Here is a 20613-nt window from a genome sequence, read left to right on the forward strand (position 1 = left end):
GAAGTGTCGAAGGCTCGCTGCTGACAGGAGGAGGCCTCGGGACAGATCCAGCAGGTGCCATGGGTCGGCTGACTGAGATGACCCGTAGATGCACCAGCTGTACCCCCTGCTGTGCCAACTTGCTGCATTTTAGTCGCCCAGAAGCTCCGCTCGTTGTTGTGAGCGTCGCTCCTCCGCCCTCCGTTGTTGTTGGAGGGCGACTGCCTCCAACTGCCCAGTAGCGTCCTTCACGAGCCTCCTCCACAGAGGCCGATCTTGACAACACAACCACCACAACCACTACCGCTATCATTCACAATACTCATCACCACCACAACCTCCACTACAACCACTATCGTCACGACCACAACAACCACCACGATCATTCACAACACTCATCACCATAACCACCACCACTATCGTTATCATTCACACTACTCATCACCACAACCGCTATCATTCACAATATTAATCACTACGACAACAATATCCACCACGACTACCACCAGTCCCATTCATAACAACAACCACCGCCACCACTGTTGTCCTTTCACCCCGCCACAAAGACCACCACCACTACCGCCAACAATATCACCACCACCACTTCTAACACAATTTCTATCACCATCACTACCATCAGCACTACCACCACATCACAAAGACCACCACTTCCACAAAAGACATCATCACCGCCGCGACTGGGAAGTGAACATAATGGGTCGTCATCCACCACCACCACCATGATCACCACCAGATCACAACCACCACCACCACCACAAAAACACCATCACGGCCGAGACGGCGATGCGAGGCGCACGCGAGGGATGAGCGAATGAAGGAGGTCACACGCGGCGAGGCTGTAGGAAGTGTGGCGGGGTGTATTTTATACTCGTTTTATAAAACACACAGAAAGCCGGGGTACAGCCCCCCCCCCCAACCCTCGCCCCCCGTCTTGACTACAATTCGCGAGTGGCGCCTTCGTTTCACGCAAGGGTTCCGCGAACATTCAACACTCTCACTCACACTCTCACTCACACTCTCACCCACGGAGCGACGACAGAGAGCGACAAACTGAGAAGATAACGAGACACGTGTTTGTGTGCGCGCACGTGTGTGTCTGTTGGCACCACGCGTATGTGGGTCTGTGTGCACGTGTGTGTGTGTAGTGGGGAGCGGTAGTGTAGCGGTTAGCGCGCTGCGTTGCGAATCTGGCCACCCGAGTTCGATTCCCGCTCACGGCCAACACCAGTGACGATGATCTAAACCGGTCCTGGGCTTCCCTTAGGTCGACTCAGCCTCAAATGAGTACCTGGTGCGGTGTGTAAACATCGCCACTGGGGAGACAAATGCGGCTGGGCGTGGTGCTGGCCACCCACCCCCTCGTGTGCCGTGCCGGCCTTCATAAGTGCTCGCGAATAGCGCTTGCCCCAACAGTCTGTTACAGGCTATACGGGAGATCTTTCTCTTTGTTTATATGTCTGTGTGCACGTGTGTGTGAGTCTGTGTACACGTGTGCGTGTGAGTCTGTGTACACGTGTGTGTCTGTGTCTTCAACCGGCATAAATAAATAATAAGGAGGTTCTAAATCTGTTCACAACAGACCCATGAAATGTTTGTTTTGTTGCAGGAGTAACATCTGAACAACAAAAATACTTTTAAAAAACAATGTTATGCTGTTCCTATCAAGTCTTTTGCTTGTTGTTTGTTGTTGTTTGCTGTGGGTAAACAAATGAGGCGGGAGCTACTGTATCGCCGTGTGGCTCACCGCAAGAGAGGACGTCACCTCACGTGACCTTTTGGCAACGGGGAGTAAGAAGGGTCGAGTCTTCGAAACGTTGACAAACGACGGTGAAGTGTTCGTAAATGAAACAACAACAAACAACAACAATAACAACCCATAATAATTCTTGTTATTATAACGATATCAACATAATGTGAAAACGTAATGCGCTTCAAACAACATGGCTTTCCTGGATTTCATTTCATGCCGAACGGACAGAAAGGACAGACGGGACACACAAACACAGAATTGAGATTTTTTTGTTTGTTTGTTAAAAGTCCACGATATTCTCTCCACGCTAAGCCTGGCCTATTTACATTGTCGTCGGACGACCCCCAAAACATCTTTTATTCTCAAGAAAAATGACGAGAGGTCACTGTAGTAGCCTCCCGGCAAAAAATTCAGAAATGTCTAGTTAGTCTATTTTCTCTCTCTCTCTCCCCGTCTTCCTCCATCTCTCGATCATCGTCGTCATCGTTATAATCTCATCTTATTATCCTGCCAAATGAAAATGTAAAAAATAGACAGTGGCAGTCTTCATTTAGGCCCAGAGACGGGGAGTCGGGATGCACAAAGCAGGCGATAGACCATCAAACCCCGAGCGCAATAACAACCATCACACCACCATCACACCACCATCACAGTGATGTCGACGTCAGACCAAGCAGCCGGTGGTATGACCAGCGCGCGCAACTCGCCACCTGCACGTCAGCGCGCAGTTCATATCCGGTCCTGGGTTCAACTCAGACCCATGATGATCCTCAACATCGTCAACGTCATCCTGATTATAATCATCGTCGGCGGTTATATTTGCAACATCACCTTGCGGGTAGTCACGTGGTTGTCCAATGAGACTTACCCCCCCACCCACCCCCAAACTCACACCCTCGACCCCTAAACCTCCACACTCTTCATCACAGAAATGTGGAATTTGCACCACTTGCTTCGAACTGCCAGCTGAGGTGAGATGCGCCCACCGCTGGCCTGACAGCAAGGAGACGCTTGCAACGATCAATGTGAATAATGGTGATAGTGGTTCTTGTCGTTACGGTAGTAGTAATTATACTACAGGATTCCTCCCCCCTCCCCCACCCCCTCCATGGTGAGCGCAGGTAGGAGTGGTGAGCGTCGGTGGGAGAGCGTGAAACAGCATCCACCCTCGCCACCCTCACCAGACCGCACACACACGCACCAACGGCGCTCCTGCTGCGACACAAAACCAGCGGAAAACGAACTCAGAGTGGCAGTGGGGGGAGACCGTGGAAGGGGCTGGCTGCGAGAACGCAGGGGGTCACTCGCGGCCAGACACTGGCTCTATCCCTGAGCCTAGCCACACGAGCCATCCAGACACCAGCCCTGCCCTAACTAGCCACCATGCCGCAAGCTCTAGCCCCTAAACCTCTCAAACTAAGCCCGACCGTAGCCCCACCATGACCATAACTGAACGCAAGACTAGCCCCGTCCCGAACACATTGGCCAACCAGACCCCAGCCCCTAAATCCCTGTGGACACCAGCCAAGCAGACACAAGCCTCCTGGCGTGGCCAAGCAGCCCTACCCTAACACCCAGCATAACTCGAGCACTCGCTCTGCAATCGCTCACGGACCAGCCAATCGGACACGAGCTCAGCCCCCTACCGCTAACCCACACAAGCCGGCCAGATGCTAACCCCCCCACTCTTGCAATAGATTACACGACTCGCCCTGGAACAATGCAGCCAGACAACTGCCCCCCCCCCAACCCTAAGCACACTCGACAACCAGACATGAGCCCTACCCCACACCAACCAACCAACGAAAGTACAGCACTCGCCTTACCCCTAAACCTTACTATCAAGCCATCCTCTACCACGAGCCTGACCCCTAAACCTTACTATCAAGCCATCCTCTACCACGAGTCTTACCCCTAAACCTTACTATCTAGCCATCCTCTATCACGAGTCTTACCCCTAAACCTTACTATCAAGCCATCCTCTACCACGAGCCTTACCCCTAAACCTTACTATCAAGCCATCCTCTACCACGAGTCTTACCCCTAAACCTTACTATCAAGCCATCCTCTACCACGAGCCTTACCCCTAAACCTTACTATCAAGCCATCCTCTACCACGAGCCTTACCCCTAAACCTTACTATCAAGCCATCCTCTACCACGAGTCTTACCCCTAAACCTTACTATCAAGCCATCCTCTACCACGAGCATTACCCCTAAACCTTACTATCAAGCCATCCTCTACCACGAGTCTTACCCCTAAACCTTACTATCTAGCCAGCCTCTATCACAAGTCTTACCCCTAAACCTTACTATCTAGCCATCCTATATCACGAGTCTTACCCCTAAACCTTAGTATCTAGCCATCCACTACCACGAGTCTTACCCCTAAACCTTACTATCTAGCCATCCTCTACCACGAGCCTTACCCCTAAACCTTACTATCAAGCCATCCTCTACCACGAGTCTTACCCCTAAACCTTACTATCTAGCCATCCTCTATCACGAGTCTTACCCCTAAACCTTACTATCTAGCCAGCCTCTATCACGAGCCTTACCCCTAAACCTTACTATCTAGCCAGCCACTATCACGAGTCTTACCCCTAAACCTTACTATCTAGACATCCACTATCACGAGTCTTACCCCTAAACCTTACTATCTAGCCATCCACTATCACTCGCCTTACCCCTAAACCCTACTATCTAGCCAGCCACTATCACGAGTCTTACCCCTAAACCTTACTATCTAGCCATCCTCTATCACGAGTCTTACCCCTAAACCTTATTATCTAGCCATCCTCTATCACGAGTCTTACCCCTAAACCTTACTATCTAGCCAGCCACTATCACTCGCCTTACCCCTAAACCTTACTATCTAGCCATCCTCTATCACGAGTCTTACCCCTAAACCTTACTATCTAGCCATCCACTATCACGAGTCTTACCCCTAAACCTTACCATCTAGCCATGCACTATCACGAGTCTTACCCCTAAACCTTACTATCTAGCCATCCTCTATCACGAGTCTTACCCCTAAACCTTACTATCTAGCCATTCACTATCACGAGCCTTACCCCTAAACCTTACTATCTAGCCATCCACTATCACGAGCCTTACCCCTATACCTTACTATCTAGCCATTCACTATCACGAGCCTTACCCCTAAACCTTACTATCTAGCCATCCACTATCACTAATCTTACCCCTAAACCTTACTATCTAACCATTCACTATCACGAGCCTTACCCCTAAACCTTACTATCTAGCCATGCACTATCACGAGTCTTACCCCTAAACCTTACTATCTAGCCATCCTCTATCACGAGTCTTACCCCTAAACCTTACTATCTAGCCAGCCTCTATCACGAGCCTTACCCCTAAACCTTACTATCTAGCCAGCCACTATCACGAGTCTTACCCCTAAACCTTACTATCTAGACATCCACTATCACGAGGCTTACCCCTAAACCTTACTATCTAGCCATCCACTATCACTCGCCTTACCCCTAAACCCTACTATCTAGCCATCCACTATCACGAGTCTTAGCCCCTAAACCTTACTATCTAGCCAGCCACTATCACGAGTCTTAACCCTAAACCTTACTATCTAGCCATGCACTTTCGCGAGTCTTACCACTAAACCTTACTATCTAGCCAGCCTCTACCAGGAGTCTTACCCCTAAACCTTACTATCTAGCCATCCTCTATCACGAGTCTTACCCCTAAACCTTATTATCTAGCCATCCTCTATCACGAGTCTTACCCCTAAACCTTACTATCTAGCCAGCCATTATCACTCGCCTTACCCCTAAACCTTACTATCTAGCCATCCTCTATCACGAGTCTTACCCCTAAACCTTACTATCTAGCCATCCACTATCACGAGTCTTACCCCTAAACCTTACCATCTAGCCATGCACTATCACGAGTCTTACCCCTACCTAACTATCTAGCCATGCACTATCACGAGTCTTACCCCTAAACCTGACTATCTAGCCATCCACTATCACGAGCCTTACCCCTAAACCTTACTATCTAGCCATCCTCTATCACGAGTCTTACCCCTAAACCTTACTATCTAGCCATTCACTATCACGAGCCTTACCCCTAAACCTTACTAACTAGCGATCCACTATCACGAGCCTTACCCCTAAACCTTACTATCTAGCCATTCACTATCACGAGCCTTACCCCTAAACCTTACTATCTAGCCATCCACTATCACTAATCTTACCCCTAAACCTTACTATCTAACCATTCACTATCACGAGCCTTACCCCTAAACCTTACTATCTAGCCATGCACTATCACGAGTCTTACCCCTAAACCTTACTATCTAGCCATCTACTATCACGAGCCTTACCCCTAATCCCGAGCCCCCCCCCCCCCCCCACTAACCCTAACCTATTTGCTGAACAGCCCCGACCACCAGCCCTAGCCCGGACTCTAACCCCAACGTCTCGCCCCCAACCCCCCCCCCCCTACTCTGGCGCCTCGCCCCGACCACTGCCGCCACTTTCTCGCTCGCGTGTCGCGGTTTGGTCGCTCGCGGCGACCGCACGGGCGGTGTGTGGGGGTGACGGGGACACTCCCTGGGGTGGCACCCAGAACTCGGAGCCATCGTTCCGCCTCGCGCGCGCCAATTGATTGCCATAGTTTCATCGTCCCACGCATTCTTCCTCGCAGTCGCAAGTTCATTAAACTCGTCGCCGAGTAAAATAACAAATTGAAGGAGCAGAAGAAAAAATAAGGGAACCAGAACGTGAGAAATACCACTTAGGACGCAGGCGATCACGCGTGCAGAAGGCGGATTGTGCAGTTTCGTCATCTCGCTCAAGCGAAGCAATCCCTTCGACTTGCTGTTGACGATCCCAGTGACTGAGACGCGCACACAGCTCGTTACCTTGCAGCTCCACGGCCCAGAGTGGCCTGGGCGACCCACGCGAGTTGGTTAACGCACGGAAAAAAATACTTCAAAGTTAGAGGCAGTAGCTTCGCCATGGAATCTACAATGACGTCACAATAGGCATCGTCAGATCGCGCGCCCGTCGCCGCGACGCTATCGCTCGGTGGCAAAGGCGCAGCTCTGCAATTGCCGGCGCACGCCGCCGCTGGCGGAAGGGGTCTCCACTGGAGGCCTCTGTCGCGCGAGGGTATTTTTGGCCGATTCTTGCTCGCTGGCTGTACAACTCGGAAGGGGTGGCGGTAGCCACCACGTGACCTCCACAGCACGCGACCCCGTCGATCGATCGTCGACTAACTGTGATGATGTCTCCGGCGAGCAAATAACCGCGCTTCTGACAGTAACTTTAAAGTATTTATCTTCTTTGTTGAACGTTTCAAACTCGTGCTGGACAACCTGGGACACACAAGTGTGTGCAGGAGGAGTGGAGCGGTAGCTACGCGACCTTTAAAGACCGTTCAACCCCTGAGCGAGGAGTTGCGCAACCTGGTCGCATGCAACTTGGTCGCATGCGACTGAATCGCCCGTCCGTGGACGTCTGTGCAACCGGTTGGGCAAGTTTCAAACAAGACCGCAACAAACAAACAAAAAACTTGTAAAAGAGCAGACACAGATATGTGTGCATTATGGAGAGAAAAAAAACAGCAGAACTGCACTGTAGCCCTCTTGTATTCGGTGACCATCAACATCAATTTGAGCAAATGCGACCGTCTGACAGCAGCAGCAGCGAGGCAGCGATTCACGACTGCGAACCTGGTTTCGTCTAATTTGGGATTCACCAGCACAGTACGTGGTCACCCACGCTGAGTCGCGCAACCGGTTGCCTGTAGTCGAGAAGTTTACTCTCACGGTGAGACCGAGCACGTCGTGATGCTGCTGTTGCTGCTGCTGCTGCTACGCTGGCAGTGGCGCGAAAGCGCAGTCAAGAAAACAAACTCAACACATTCCGTGTCAATAATACTTCCTTCAAACAGAAAGATACAGGTGACGTTTCTCGGCAATGGCCCTTCCTCGTTGCACGTCAGGAAGAAGGGCCATGTCCCGAAACGTTGCCAATTACATCATCTACTCTCAAGAGATTGGCTCGGTGATTTTGGTCGGTTACGCAGCTAATCGCTCAGATGTGGACCCAGCTGAAGAACCGCCGCTGTCCAGGGTCGTAAGTCGGATGACACATCTCATTGTTGCACACACGTGCTCTCTCAAATGTCCAATGTACGCCGGGAGCTCGTTCATCGTGCCCATAAAGATACAAGCGAGACGTTCTAAACAAAATAAGTCAAAGCAAGCGACGTGAAATATAAAAAAAATATATAATAAAAAGTCCAGAGGTTAAAGTTCACCGCAGGTTTTTTCGACTCAGGGTCACGCGCTATGAAATCTGCGGCAGCCGCTCGCGACTCCGGGGTCAGAGTTCGGAACTTCCGCGGATTTTTATTCTTCTGCTCTTCCTCTACTCACGTGTTCACGTGTTCAGTTTAAAAACCGTTTAAAGTGTCCTCTTAGCTATAGAAGTGCTTTCCGTTTTATGTATCATCATCCCTCTCTCTGCATCGTAAAGTCCACTCGCCACGCGAGCATCTGTACATCGGTGTGTGTGTACACCTGTATGTATACACGTGTGTGTACACAGGTGTGTGTGTAGACGTGTGTGTGTACACGTGTGTGTGTGTGTACACCTGTATGTATACACATGTGTGTGTACACAGGTGTGTGTACACAGGTGTGTGTGTGTACACCTGTATGTATACACGTTTGTGTGTGTACACAGGTGTGTGTGTACACAGGTGTGTGTACACTTGTATGTATACACGTGTGTGTGTACACAGGTGTGTGTGTGTAGACGTGTGTGTATACGTGTGTGTACACCTGTATGTATACACGTGTGTGTAGACGTGTGTGTGTGTACACGTATGTGTGTGTAGACTTGTGTGTGTATATATCTGTGCACGTGGGACCCGCGCGCGTACCTGTACCTGCGGTACTTATCTACCTGTACGGCGCGGGGTGGGGGAGTGTAGGGGTATGAGTGAGTCTTGGTGGCGGTGGAAGTGGGATTAGGGCAGGGGGTCAGCAACTAAAATCACAAGAAGAGAATTTTTTTTCGAATTCGTTACAAAACTTAATATTTCAAGAGCCGCAATGCATGTGAATACGCACATACAGAACGTGTCGGAGCAGTCCGTAAAGAGCCGCATGCGACTCCGGAACCGCAAGTTGCCGACCCCTGGGTTAGGGCAAGAGGAGGCGGAGGAGGAGGGGTGAGAAAGGAAGATGCGGCGTTCCTCCATCTCCGAATATAGAAACATTTCATGATGTTGAGAAATCGATGTCGCCTCTATGCGACCATCCCCCCCCCCTTCCTGCTCGCCCGAGGCGGCGTGACGCGTGCACGATCTACGCCTCGGGGTTTCTTTTTGTGTCGAGAACCAAAAACTGAGTGTCGGGGTTCGCGGCGAGACCGCGCGCCCCATGCTTAGTGTCCATACGACAGCCAGGTGAGGTGGGGGGGTCCACGTGGCTTTAGCACACGGGGAGTTGGGATGGGGTGGGGGGTTAATTGGGGGGAGGGGCTGGGGGAGTGGCAGGGGAGGGGGGCTGGACATAATTGGGCTACGCCTGACACAAAGATACACCACGTGACCGACTCTTAATTAAAGCACTTATTAAGTAACGTGTCGTCACGCTTACGGATTGGTTAATTAAACGATGATCGACCTCCCCCCCGCCGCCCCCTCCCCCCCAAATCCCCCATTTATATCAACACCCCCCCCCCTTCACGACACTTGCTTGGGATAATCACGTGGTAGTCCCTCCCCCCCCTCGATTTGAGTTCTTGATGAGTCACATGATCAAGGCACTGAGGCGCATCATCATTATCATCATCATTATCGGCTATCACCATCACAGTCTAGCATCATCAGCATCGCCAGCAGCTCCGCGCGCCTTTAACCCCGCGCGGTCTGCATCGGGAGCTCGGTGGCGGTGTTGGAGTGGTTGGGGGGGCGGGGCTGGAATGCTTGCGGTGGTGAGCAGGCAGGTGAGTGGCGAGGAGGCTGAGGAGGCAGGGATGGGGAGAGGAGGGAGCGATCATGGGCAGAGGAGGCGGGAGGGATCATGGGGAGAGATAGGGATGGGAGGCGGGAGCGTGGTGCTTGGTGGTGGTAAGGTAAGCAACGGTGAGGGTGACGAGGGGGTTGAGTGGTGACGAGGGGGTGCAGTACGTGGGAGCGTTGTAGTTGGATCAAGACGGTGTGGTCAGGATAAGGCTGGTAGTGGTGAGGGTGAGGAGGGCAAGTGGTTAGAGGTGGTGAGGAGGAGGAGGAGGGAGGCAGACTGATTAATGATTCTCCAATGCGCGGTGCGTGCGGGGCATCCTAATGCCTGCCCGGGGCTCTAAGCGACTCTCAGCGCTTACAGCCGGGACGGGGGGGGGACAAGGGGTGAGCGCCGCGGGGGGGAGGGGGGCAAGGAATTGGGGGGGGGCTAGGAGGGAATTCATTAACTGGACGGGGGAGGGGGTACACAGGCACAAACTCATATTCATCTCCGCTCAGTAACGAGTAAAAAGAACCCTGGTTCTCGCAAAATAAATACATCCGCTATTGCACCAGAGAGAGAAAGGGGGGGGGGCGGTATGGAAGTTGGTGGGGGGGGGGGGGCTTGGGGGGGGGGGTGCAATTTGCGCATCCCGTCTGGTCACGTGGCCAGTTCGGGGTGGGAGGGGGGGTTAAGTGCCGACAAGTTCGATAATAAAACCAATAATACAAAACTTCGACTTAGCCCACGACACACGACTCTAGTTACGTCTGTTATAAGATTATTATTTTTTTGCTTGATTATTCTTTTAAAGGCGGGTCATTTTTAATATATACGGCATATAGATAGCGTGAGTGTGTGATTCATTGTTGCAACGGCTCGCTTAGCAAGGACCCACGGCTTCTTCAAAAGAGTGCACGAGTGAAATGGGAGCCGCCGTCACCATCATGATCATCATCACGATCATTATCATCATCCTGATCATCACGATCATGACCATCATCACGATCATTATCATCATCACGATCATGATCACGTTCATCATGATCATCATCATCATCAGACCACGTGACGCTCCTTATTGCTTGAATCGGGATCGGCGTGATGGCTGATTTCGTGGACCACTGAGCGAGCAATCGAAGGCAGCGCGGCCTTCGATCATTCGTCCCCCGCCCGTTCGGGCTCCACTCGTAGAGCGCGTGCACCGCGCGGACTCCCACTCCTCAGTTAGACTCATAGAGTGACGAGGTGTGTGTGTGTATTTGTGTGTCAGTGAGTGTCTGTGTGTGTGCGGGTCAGTGTGGGGAGCGGCGGCGTTGCGGTTAGTGCGCCGTGCTACGAATCTCGCTTACGGCCAGCATCGGTAACAAATATCTGGACCGGTCCTGGGCCTCCCCTAGGTCGACTCAGCCTCAAATGAGTACCTGGTGCAGTGTGTAAACATCGCCACGAGGGAGACAAAGACGCCCGGGCGTGGCGTTGGCCACTCACCCCGTCGTGTGCCGTACCAGCGTTCATAGGTGCTCGCTAACAGCACTTGCCCCAACAGTCTGTTAAGGCTATATGGGGGATATTTGTCTTTGTGTGTGTCAGTGTCGTTCGTGCGTGAGCTCCTCTCGGAAGTCATCACGAACCCGACCCGGCCTCGTGATTTCCGAGGCTCCATTCCGCGCGACCTCCACCACGATCCAGCTTTCCATGTTTTCCAGAGTTCTCCTTTCAACTGCACATTAAGTCGGCACACGCCGCACGCGCCTCATGAGTGCTAAACACGTCAATCAAAACGCGGAGCGCTCTTCTTAAACCTCAATTTAAAATCAGGGCCGTCAGCGTCACGCGGGGAACAAAGACAAAGATCCCCCGTATAGCGTTTAACAGACTGTTGGGGCAAGTGCTGTGAGCGAGCACCAACGGAGGTCGGCACACTACACGAAGGGGGTGGGTAGCCAACATCACGCCCGGCCGCCTTTGTTTCTCCAGCGCTGATGTTTTACGCACATCGCACCAGATCTAGTCGGGAGCGGAAATCGAACTCGGGTTGCCGTGATTGTAGTGCAGCAGGGCTAACCACTTTCCCACCGCTCCCCACGCGGGGAACACAAGCGCACACACACAAATGTCGGTCTCCATTGCAATCAGCGCTCTCTCCGTCAAGTGGAGACGTGTTCACCAATCATCAGGCGTGTGTAGTTTGACGACCAATCGGCATTCAGATAATTTGGTGCACGCGCAAGAAGCACATTGACCATGGTGGAGGTGGGGTGGGCGGGGCTCAAGATAGCATGAAGTCGGGCAACCCCAATGCAACCCGAGCCACACCCCTCCTCCCTGCCCCACTTACTCGGCTGGCTCCAACTTAATTTCGGCCGCCCCAGCGCTCGCGCTGTTGCTGTTTCCAACATTGTTGCTGCTGCCGCTACCGCTGTTGCTGCTACTGTTGTTGCTGCTGCTGCTGCCACTGCCGCTGTTGTTGTTGACAGTGGCGGTGGCGGCGGCGGCCGACACGACGACGGCAACGGCGGGGGCGGCGGCGGCCACGACGCCGTCCTGCTTGGCCGCCCGGTGCCACTTCTTCACGTGCTTAATGAGCGTGGCGTGGACGTTGAAGGCCATCTGGCACACGTCGCAGCGGAACGCTTCTCCTCCTCCACCACCTCCTCCTCCAGCCGCCACTCCTCCTGCCGCCGCCGCCACCGGCACCACCGTTCCGCCGCTGCCCTTGAGGTGCGTCTTCATGTGGCGCGTCAGCTTGCTGCTCTGCGCGCACGCGTAGCTGCACAGCTCGCATTTGTAGGGCCGCTCGCCCGTGTGCGACCGCCGGTGGACCGTGAGGTTGCTGCCGTTCTTGAACGACTTCCCGCAGAACTCGCAGCGGTTGCTGCCGGCGCCGCTGCCGCCGCCCGCGCTCCCGGAGCGCCCGTTGCTCGAGCTGGCGGGACTACCCGCGCTGGGCTCGGAGCTCGTGTCTTCGCCAGATTCGCGCTGCTGCTGCTGCTGATGGTGCTGCTGGTGGTGGTGGTGGTGGACGTGCGGCTGCAGAGGGGGCGAGGCTGTCGACAGCTGGAGGCTGCCGTTGTCGGACGAGGCCGAGGAGCAGGCGAAAGGAGAGCGGCGCGACTGCGAGTCGCCGACGATCCCCGACGCCACCGCGGAGCCCGGCACGGAACCGAGCCCCAGGGACGCGAACCCCTCCTTCTTGAGCTGCTGGCGGGAGGACGCGTAGCTGGCCAGCCACTGCGAATACACGTTCTCTGTGGGCAGCGCGGACAGCGGGGCCAGCGACGAGGCCGGCGGAGCGAGGGGGCTGCCCCCGACGTCCGCCTCCCGTTCCAGCTTGATGCGCTTGCCGGGCATGATGGGGCTGCCCCCGGAGGCGCGGCCCCCCTGCAGGGTCGAGGGGCTGCCCCCGCGGCCGTTCACGGCGTCCTCGCCGCACCCCCCCGCCGCGTCGCCCCCCTCGAAGCCGACGGCGGTGCCCGTGGCGGCGGCCGCGGCGGCGGCGGCGGCCGTCCCCTTCCTGCGGGGGCCGAAGGCGTCGTGCAGGTGGCCTCGCAGCAGCAGCGCATCGAGGCCCAGGCGGTCGGAAGCGCCGCACACGAGGGCGTCCAGGGAGAATGCGGCGGTGCCCTTGGCATCGAAGGGCAGCCTGCCCACCGCCGTCGTGCCACCACCGCCGCCGTTACCACCCACGCCGCCCATGCCGCCGCTGCCCTTGGCGAGCGTTTCCGACTGGGCGACGCGGCCATCGGCCTTCCTGAGCGCGGGCAGCAGTAGCTGCTGCTGCCCCGCGGCCGGGCCTCCGGGCAGCAGCGCGAGCTTGGAGTCAGAGGAGCAGGAGGTGGAGAGCGTCCGGCGCAGCAGCGCCTCGCTGAACGGCCGGCTGTTGCTCAGGCTCATGATGGCCGCGCTGGCAGACATGGCGTGGGAGAGCGCGCTGTGGGTGGCGCGGCCGCGCTCCGCAGCCTCGTCGTCGCCCACCTCCTCCTCGTCGCCCTCCTCCTCCTCGTCCTCATCTTCATCCTCGGCCTCGGCTTCGACCCCGTCTGGGTGGAGGCGCCGCACACGCACGGGAGAAGGGAGGGGGACGGTGACGGCATGATCGTCATCATCGTCATCATCGTCGTCGTTATCAGCAGCAGCTGTAGCAGCAGTACCATCATTATGATGAGTAGAAATAGGAGCATCAGCAACAAACACAGTAGCAATGGTAGAGGAAATAGCATCATCATCGAGTAACAATTTCTACTCATGATGTGACCACACCTCAACAATGGGACTACACCCCAGCGATGTAATTCTTAACGCGAACGTGCGCGCAACTTCCACTAAGCGTTCCATCCTCACCCTCCACGTCATCTTCATCCGACTCCTCCAAATCCGCGTCTCCCTCCCCTTCTTCCTCCTCCTCCTCTTCCTCCTCCTCCACCTCGTCTTCCTCCTCCTCCCCCCCCACCGCCTCGCCGCCCCCGTTCCCGGCCACGGCCGCCGCCGCCGTCGACGCCGTCGTCGTCGCTGTGCCCGTCGGGCCCGGCGAGGCCGAGGCCACCACGGCTGCGGCCGCCCGTGCCGAGAAGTCGTTGCAGTACTGGGCGACCACGGAGCGCAGCACGGAACTCGCGCTGCCCGGTGGCGCGGGGCCCCCCCTTCTCCGCTCGCCGCCGCCAGGGTCCGGTTCCGGGGAGCTGCCCTCGGCGGAATGGCCGTCCTCAACCTTGACCCGGGCCAGAGGGTCCGGGGTGATGGACGGGGAAGATGACGACGATGCCGGTTGTTGTTGTTGTTGCTTGCTGTCGTGTCGCCGCCGGTGCTGGTTGTGGTGGTGGTGGAGGAGGAGGTTCGGGTGGTGGTGGTGCTGGTGGTGGTGGTGCGTGCGCATGTGGCGTTTGAGTTTGCTGGCCTGTGGGGGGGCATGGGGGGGAGGAGGAATGTGTTGGGGGGGGGGGGGTGTAAGGGGAATTTTGGGGAAGAAATGACATGACGGGAGAGAAGAGGTGAGGATATTGCAGGAGGTAGGAGGAGAGAGGAGTAGAAGATGCCGGGAGATACGATCACAAGAGATGAATGAGGAGGTGAAATAGGCAGAGAGGAAGGGAGATGGAAGGATAGAAGAGCAGAGATTGGGTGGCAGGAGATGAGACGCAATGAGATGTGGTGAGACGTGAGAGTGGAAGAGATGACAGGAGGCGAGAGAATATGAAACGGGTAATGAGATCAGAGACGACCAAAGGGAGGTGTCGGGGTATGAGGTCACAAGATGGCGGAAGCGCAGAGGGCAAGAAGGAGGCAATATATATCATCGATTAGCACTACAGTCACAGTCACGTGAGATTAGCTTTCGCGATATCAGCGACTCAGAGATAAAATAATCATCTTCCTTCACTAGGAGAGGCCTCTTACAGTCTCCACACTCCTCACCATGGGCCAGGGTGAGGGATAAACCCCACGGCTCGTCTTATCTATGGCCAGGACTCTGGTATAGGAACCTTATAAGGTCATGGGTAAGGTTAGGCAATGCCTAGGAATGTGTTTATGGTTTGGGCCCCACAGGACTCAATGTAGGGTTTAGGGGGTACAGAAACATATTATTTGGGTCTTTCGGTAAAGCCACGTAGATAGAAAAAAATATCACGACGTTTCGATCGCAACAGGTGACGATTGCTTGTGTTGCGATCGAAATGTCGTGATATTTTTTCTATCTACGTGGCTTTACCGAAAGACCCAAAGAATATGAATTCCTGCAGTCACGAAAGCTTTAAGTCGGTACAGAAACAGTTTTAGGGTTTAGAGCCTAGATGATTAGCATGGCAATTTAGGATCCACAGGACTAGCTTTATGGTTTAGAACCTAGGATTTAGGCTGTTTACGTTTGATCTTGGAGTTTAGGACCTAGGCTTTAGGCTCTATAGGTCTGGGGTTGGGGTTTAAGCTCCATGGGGCTTGGGGTTTCGAACCTAGAGTTTAGGCTCTATAGATAAGGGCTTGGGGTTTAGGGCCTAGGGTTTAGGCTTGTTAGGGCTGGGCTTGGGGTTTAGGCTCGACAGGGCTTGGGTTGGCGATTCACGAGCTAGGCCCGAGACTGCCCTGGCGCCGCACCTGGGAGCAGGCGTGCTGGCACACCCGGCAGCGGTACGGCCGCTCCCCGGTGTGGCTGCGCCGGTGAACCACGAGGTTACTCTGAAACTACACATTGAACGCCGGTTAGCGAGCGCCTATTGCCCCGCGCGCCATAGCCGTCGGGCGCAAGCCACACCACCGAGGCGATGGCGGGGCCAGCACCACCGCACGCCCGCGCCGCCGCTTTTTGTCTCTCCTCCGCCGAAGCCAGAAACTGACGGTGACCCACAAACCGCCACACACCGGAGTACACGGGCTGAAGTGCACCGGAGTACATGGGCTCAAGTGCAGCCGGGGTTTCCTTGTTTTCTAGTCTGAGTCTATCTAGGAGAGACCCAAACCAGCCTGAAAACATTACGTTTTGTCACAACACGTCATTCGACTAATGAAGTACCTGCCCTAATTAGATATTGCCCATCATTCTTGTAAGGTCGATAAATAGCAAAAACGCTTTTGTGGGTTCTCGTCAAATAGAACCACTCATGCCTTCCATAGGAATGTGGAATTTCGAACACTTGTTCGAGGCAAATGAGAGCCGCCCATTGCCTCGAGCGATCAGGGAAACTCCTGGACTTGGTTAAAAGGTAAAGGCGCAACCCTGCAAGTGTTGTCTCACCCCACCGGGAGTACTCACACTTTACCCCACCACATGCAACCTTCCACTCATAGACTCTGGGTTTACCCACATATCCTGCTGGGTGGACTCGAGGCGCTATCCTGCACGTCAGCGCTTCATAATAATAATGCGCATTTGCATGGACGATATTTGCATAAACCTCATTTGAATAAAACTCACGACTGAGACTAATTATTTCACTCCCACTGGATTTAATCGTCGTCATTAAAGGAAGAATCTCACGCGTGTTGCCGTGGGTTTAAGGGGTTGCGTAGGGTGAACTCTCAATGCAGAAGTCCCCGGTCCAATCTCCCGTCGTGGCAGCTGAGACAATAGTGCAAGTTTATAAAATTCTGTTGTTGTTAACTGTTGTCATTGTTTTGTTGTTTGTCTTGTTATTATTGCTGTTGTTCACTTTGTCTATCGTTGAGGTTGCATGTAGGTTGTGTTTGCCGTTGACGTTACGTTTCGTCGTGATTGTTGCATTGCTATTTCAGCGGAGTTGGCCAAACATCTCAGTGTAGGACCACGAAGCTTGGGCAACTGCCGGCGCGCCACTTCTGGCCGCCTTCCGGCGCGTCTCCATGATTCGCGTGAACGATGCTCAAGATCTAAAATCAACAAGTGCGATGTCACGTAATGCGTGTTGTTTGTGGGCCAGGGCACGTGGGTAGCCCTTGGGGCCAAATTTCCCCTCGTTAACCCCTCCACCACCCGACAAGATTTCCACGTTCACAAAGATATCCTTTATACGCACCAATGATAATAAAAAAAATTCAACACATTTATCAGGAAATGAAAAACAGGTGACGTTTCAGGCAATGGCCCTTTATCATAGCACATCGATGCAGAGGCGGCAGTTTTATCCACTTTTCCTTTTTGACCTATGTGCTCTGAAAAAGGACCGCTGCCCGAAACGTCGCTTTATTATAGGTCACCTTGAAACTCTTCCCGCAGAACTCGCACGACTTGCGCGCCGCGCTCCCGGCCGCCGCGGGCAGGGCGAGCGACGAGGCGAGGTCGGGCGGGGTCAGCGACCCCGTCACGGGGGGCCGGGCCCCATTGCCGCTAGGGGTCTGCAGCGGGGAGAGGGGACCCCCTCCTAAAGATCCCAGTCCGGGGGTCCCTAGGAAGCTCAGGGTCCCCGGCGGAGACTGTAGGAGACGCGGTCTCCCCGGGGAGATTGGCGGAGTGGAGCCGCTGTTGTTGCTGCAACCGCTCAAGTTGTTATTGTTGTTGATTCCGCCGCTGCTGTTGTTGTTATTGTTGTTGCTATTGTTGTGCTGGCTGGTGTTGTTGGCCAGTTCTCGGAGCCGGCGAGAAAAGTCCATGCCAGGCTCCATGGTGATCTGCGCCACCCCGCGCTGCCCTCCGGCCGATGCCCCGCTGCCGCCTCCTGGCCCTGCGGCCCCTCCGAGACACGGGGGCAGCAAGTGATCTTCACTGCCGCGCCCCGAGGGCAGCTGCTGCGGCGGCGGCTGGTGGTGCGTGGCGTGCGGGTTGTGGTGGTGGGCGTGGTGGGGGTGGTGATGGTGGTGGCCAGGAGTGGTGAAGAGCGGCGGTGTTCCCAAGCGCACCTCACCCAACCCAACGCCGACCCCTGCCAACCGCAACAAGTTCAGCGGGCTGCCTTCAAAGGGCAGAGCCGCGGCCGCCGCCGCCGCCGACGAAGCCGAAGCCGTGAGCTGCATCGGAGCCGCCGTCTCCGCCGTGGAGATTCCAAGCCTCGCCGCCGCGGCCGAGGCGACGGCCGGCGGTGCCGCAGACGAGGCGGAGGACGAAGAGGCGCTGCCCCCGCCGACTCCCGCCGCTCCCAACCGGGGGCTGCCCCTGGCGTCGTCGGCCTCGGGGCTGCCCCGACGCTGCGCAGCGCCCGCGGTTGATGTCGTGGTGGCGGCGGCGGCGTTGACGATTCCGCCACCACCCCCACCAGCCGCACCTCCTCCAGCCACGCCGCCACCGCCGCCACCGGTGGCCACTCCACGTTCCAGGTAGATGCCGATGCCATGCGCGCGCTGCGCGTGCTGCATGAGAGGCCACGCGGCACGGAACACGCGGCCGCACGAGACGCAGACGTGGGCGCTCGGCTCGGCCTTGCCTACAGGGAGACAGCCGAACATGTGTGGTGATTGGTTGCTCCATTAGCTAATTAAATAATTGCGTGCGTAATTTAGACATCGTCATCATTATTATCATCGTCATAATAATCGTGTAGCAGCAGCAGTGACCGATTCACAAATACGAAGGAGGAGGCATCATCACAGCGATTCACCACTCCGCTACTCTTGGCGCTAATCATATGGCTCAATGTAAAATCACAGCTGTCGCTCTAAGTCAACATCAGCCGTACAAAGAAGAATATAAAGATCTACAGATCACACTCAGACCCACCGACTCACATACAGAACCCCAAACTCACATAGAGACCCACAGACTCACACTGATATCCACACTCACATAGAGACACATAGACTCGCACAGAGATCCATAGACACACTGAGATCTATGCGAAGGAGCAGACATCATGAGAGCGATGCACCACTGCGCTACTCCAAGGGCAATCATCTGGTTCATCAACTACCTCCAAGCTGTTGATCTTAACATCAGACATGTGGAGAAACATCAGTGCTGGGCACATTAACCGGCTACATCACCCCTCGTGCACCGTGGGGGGCAATTGCCAACAGCACTTTCCCCAATAGCCCGTGTAGGCTACATGGGGATCTTTAACTTTGTGCGCGTGCGGCACGGTCGAGCAAAAATAAACCTCGACCAAGCAACGCGCACTTTGTCCCTGCCACGCTCTTTCCACTCTTCCTTCTCTCTCTTCCACCCTCTCTCTCTCTCCTTCCATATCTCTCTTCCACGCACTCCCTCCCACGCTCTCCCTGCTCTGCCTCAAGCCTAGAGAGCAAATCCCTGCCCCGGTCATTCTGGCCGTCATGATCATCACCATCATCAGCAGCGATATTGCTGCTGATGATGATGGATGACGACAGTGATGATGATGATGGATGACGAGAGTCGCAGACGGATGAAGTTTAAGCCTCCAGCACCCTCCCCCCCCTCAAATGAGGGCCCCCTCCCTCCACGCAAACCAGGGTCCCCCAGGTGGGGTTATGGGGGTCGCGGATAGGGGTCAGATGGTCAGGGTCTCGCGGTAACGGGGTCACGGGTGTGGAATGTCGGGTTAATCTAAAGCCTCGACTGCAGAGGCGAAGGGGAGTAAGCGCCGGGGAGGGTGGGGGACGGGCGGAGCCCTGGTTGAGGGGGGTCAACATCAACTTCCACGAATAGCGCCCCCCCCCCTTTATTCGGGTTCCTAATGTGGCTCAGAGGTCGGAGACGCGGAGACGCGGAGCGGGCACGGCCGTCGAGACCTCCGGAGGGTTTCTCGGTCCGCGTTTTGGGCCCCAACCACAGCGGCGCTGCTGCTGACGACACCGGGGAGCTCACGGTTCAATAGTTTACATTGAGAAGTGCGGCCAATACTGCGCTGCAGGCAAACAATCATTGCCCCAACAGCCTTCAACAGGCTGTTGGGGCAAGTGCTGTTAGCGAGCACCTATAAAGGCCGACACGGCACACGAGGCGGTGGGTGGCTAGCACCACGCCCGACCGCCTTTGTATCCCCAGTGCTGATGTTTACACACCGGTACCAAGTACCCATTTTAAAGGTTGAGCCGACCTAAGGGGAGGCCAAGGACTGCTTTCAATATTTTCCGCTGATATTGGTCGTGAGCAGGAATCGAACACAGCTCGCCGCAACACTGGCGCTCCCCATATCCACAGACACATACAGACACAAAGACAAAGATCCCCCGTATAGCCTCAACAGATTGTAGGGGCAAGTGCTGTTAGCGAGCACCTATAAAGGCCGGCACGGCACACGAGGCGGTGGGTGGCCAGCACCACGCCCGACCGCCTTTGTCTCCCCAGTGGCGAACACCAAACTCACAGCCGCCAACCGTCTTCCCCCTCCCCAATGTTGTCTGTCGTTAGTCTAAATAATCGACAAACCGATGCATCGTTAATCGGTGACTATTTAATCGACGATCGTATGCACCCTTAGGGCTGGCTCTCTTTGAGGATCAGTCATGAACACTGAGCCCCGAGGGGACGTTTGTGATGA

The 20613-nt window shown here is 55.1% G+C and overlaps 1 protein-coding gene across 10 annotated transcripts in view; it reads right to left on the bottom strand.

Annotated features, from left to right (window-relative positions):
* Positions 1-837: 837 nt before the first annotated feature.
* Positions 838-20613, bottom strand: part of LOC116947102 (uncharacterized) — a 35598-nt gene continuing 15822 nt past the window's right edge. For 2 of the 10 annotated variants that reach the window (XM_076070531.1, XM_076070530.1), the window contains 4 exons: positions 17420-18579; positions 15845-15931; positions 14096-14648; positions 838-13794 (listed from right to left, as the gene is read on the bottom strand). In XM_076070531.1, the coding sequence (XP_075926646.1) occupies positions 12089-13794; positions 14096-14648; positions 15845-15931; positions 17420-18579 (3506 nt within the window). In that variant the 3' untranslated portion in view covers positions 838-12088. The remainder of the gene's footprint in view (positions 13795-14095; positions 14649-15844; positions 15932-17419; positions 18580-20613) is intronic. The other 8 variants (XR_012945637.1, XR_012945636.1, XR_012945638.1 and 5 more) reach the window with 8 other exon arrangements.

Source organism: Petromyzon marinus, chromosome 29 (genome assembly GCF_048934315.1).
Source record: "Petromyzon marinus isolate PM22_M1 ecotype Great Lakes invasive population chromosome 29, UKy_Petmar_22M1.pri1.0, whole genome shotgun sequence".
Lineage (NCBI taxonomy): Eukaryota > Metazoa > Chordata > Hyperoartia > Petromyzontiformes > Petromyzontidae > Petromyzon > Petromyzon marinus.